Source organism: Otolemur garnettii, unplaced genomic scaffold (genome assembly GCF_000181295.1).
Source record: "Otolemur garnettii isolate 467f Iridium unplaced genomic scaffold, OtoGar3 scaffold00104, whole genome shotgun sequence".
NCBI classification, from domain to species: domain Eukaryota; kingdom Metazoa; phylum Chordata; class Mammalia; order Primates; family Galagidae; genus Otolemur; species Otolemur garnettii.
Window position 1 is genome coordinate 694045 of NW_003852499.1, and position 2297 is coordinate 696341.

The 2297-nt window shown below is 42.7% G+C and overlaps 1 protein-coding gene across 1 annotated transcript in view; it reads left to right on the top strand.

Moving 5' to 3' along the window:
- Positions 1-933, top strand: part of NANOGNB (NANOG neighbor homeobox) — a gene marked incomplete at its 5' end in the record, with an annotated part of 16028 nt that extends 15095 nt beyond the window's left edge. The window contains 2 exons of the mRNA XM_012809297.1: positions 309-368; positions 905-933. Of these exons, the coding sequence (XP_012664751.1) occupies positions 309-368; positions 905-933 (89 nt within the window). The remainder of the gene's footprint in view (positions 1-308; positions 369-904) is intronic.
- Between the last annotated feature and the right edge of the window lie 1364 nt (positions 934-2297).

The window sequence follows — 2297 nt, forward strand, 5'->3', positions numbered from 1 at the left end:
AAGTCGCCTCTCCCCAGACTCACCATGCCCAGTTGCAAGGAAGCTATTACTCGGCCGCCATCTTGCTCCTCAGTCTATACTAATGTTTTTGTTTGTTTTTGTAGTTTTTGGTCGGGGCTGGGTTTGAACCCGCCACCTCCAGCATATGGGGCCGGCACCCTACTCCTTTGAGCCACAGGCACCGCCCCCTATACCAATGTTTTTAATAGCAGTAGACTGTATATAAAACTTATATATATTATTCTTGTACAAATATTTGTGTTATCTTACATCTGATCACTATAACTACACCTGCTTATCAATCCCAGGAAAGCAGAACAGAACACTGAGAGCTTACTGTAAACACCAGGGGAGGACTCCACTGCAGAGCTTGGCAAAGATCATCACTATGCCAGTCACCAGGAAGAGATCAAACCCTTCTGTTGCACCTTGGTATCAATGCTGCGCAAAACAACATATTCAAGCAACAGATGGAGCAACACTTTACTTACAAAGAGATGAGACCATGAGATCGGCTCCCGTCCACGGCCAGCATTTCCTTCCCAGCAGCCAGTGTGGGGCAATTAACTACGTGCTCCCCTCTCCTGATGCCATAGAAGGACCCTGTCCTGTCCTCATGGAGAACCCATATGACACACACTTAACAAAGGATCATGCACGAGCTTACTAGAGGGAAAGCTATTTTATGCAAGGCAGTAAACCAACAAAGATCGTGTGCTGCTTTCGTCTCTGCCAGGCTCAAGATCAATTTTTTTTTTTTTGGCCAAGTAGGGGTTGAGAGACTGCATTTCCAGCAATGATTACTCCAAGTCATATGTAAGAGAACTGAGTTCATGATCTCATTAACAAGTGATATTAATAGTTTCTAAATGTCTAAGCCTGAATTTGTATTTTTATCTCTCAGCTTTAAATGCTACATGTCTTCAGTTATAACCTGAGAAATATTCTAAGCTCTATAAATTTCTTTTTCATATATTGTGTTTATATTCTCTTTCACACATAATGGCATATATAGTGTTTAATGTTCGCTATAAAATTCTGTGATTACCCCTTAATATGTTGAAATAAAAAAATTCTGTGATCCTAGTATTCTTGTACTTTTTCTACCTTGAGAACTTAACATTTTTAAGTTTTTATTTCATTTTATTCTTTTAATTCATATTTTTTATTTTTTTGACACAGTCTCACTGTGTTATCCTGGGGTTGAGTGCTATGGCATCATAGCTCACAGCAACCTCAAACTTTAGGACTCAAGGAATCCTCCTGTCTCAGCCTCCTAACTAGCTGGACTATAGGCACCCACCACAACCACCAGTTACTTTATATTTTTAGAGATGGTGTCTTTGGGCAGCACCTGTGGCTTAGCGAGTAGGGCACTGGCCCCATATACCAAGGGTAGTGGGTTCAAACCTGGCTCCAGCCAAACTGCAACAGAAAAAAAATAGCAGGGCGTTGTGGTGGGTGCCTGTAATCACAGCTACTCAGGAGGCTGAGGCAAAAGAATTGCCTAAGCCCAAGAACTGGAGATTGCTGTGAGTTGTGACACCACAGCACTCTACTGAGGGTGACAAAGTTAGACTCTGTCTCTAAAAAAAAAAAAGAAATGGGGCCTCCCATTTGGTCAGGCTGGTCTCCAACTCCTGGGCTCAAGCAATCCCTCTGCCTCGGGTTTCCAGAGTGCTAGGATTACAGGCATGAGCCACCGCGCCCAGCCTCTTTTCCAAGTTTTTATTTATTTAGTTAGTTACTTTTTTTTTTTTTTTAGTTGGTTGGTTTTTGAGACAGAGTCTAACTTTGTCACCCTTTGTAGAGTGGTGTCAGTTCACACCAACTTCAGACTCTCTTGGGCTTAAACAATTCTCTTGCCTCAGCCTCCCAAGTTGACCTACCACAATGTCTGGCTCTTTTTATTTTATAATTATTGTTATTTTTATTTTTTTCAGACAGAATCTCAAGCTGCCAACCTAGATAGAGTGCTGTAGCATCATAGCCCACAGCAACCTCCAACTCCTGGGCTCAAGCGATACCTCTTGCCTCAGTTTTTCTATTTTTAGTAGAGATAGGGTCTCACTTTTGCTCAGGCTGGTCTCAAACTCATGAGCTCAAGCTATCCACCCACTTTGGCCTCCCAGAGTACTAGGATTACAGGCACCTGGCTATTTTTAGGGACCAAGTCTCCAACTCATGAGCTCAGGCAATCTACCCACCTTGGCTTCCCAGAGTGCTAGGATTACCAGTGTGAGCCACTGCGCCTAGCCTTTTCCAAGTTTTAAAAGGTGTTTTAGAAAGATGTCCTC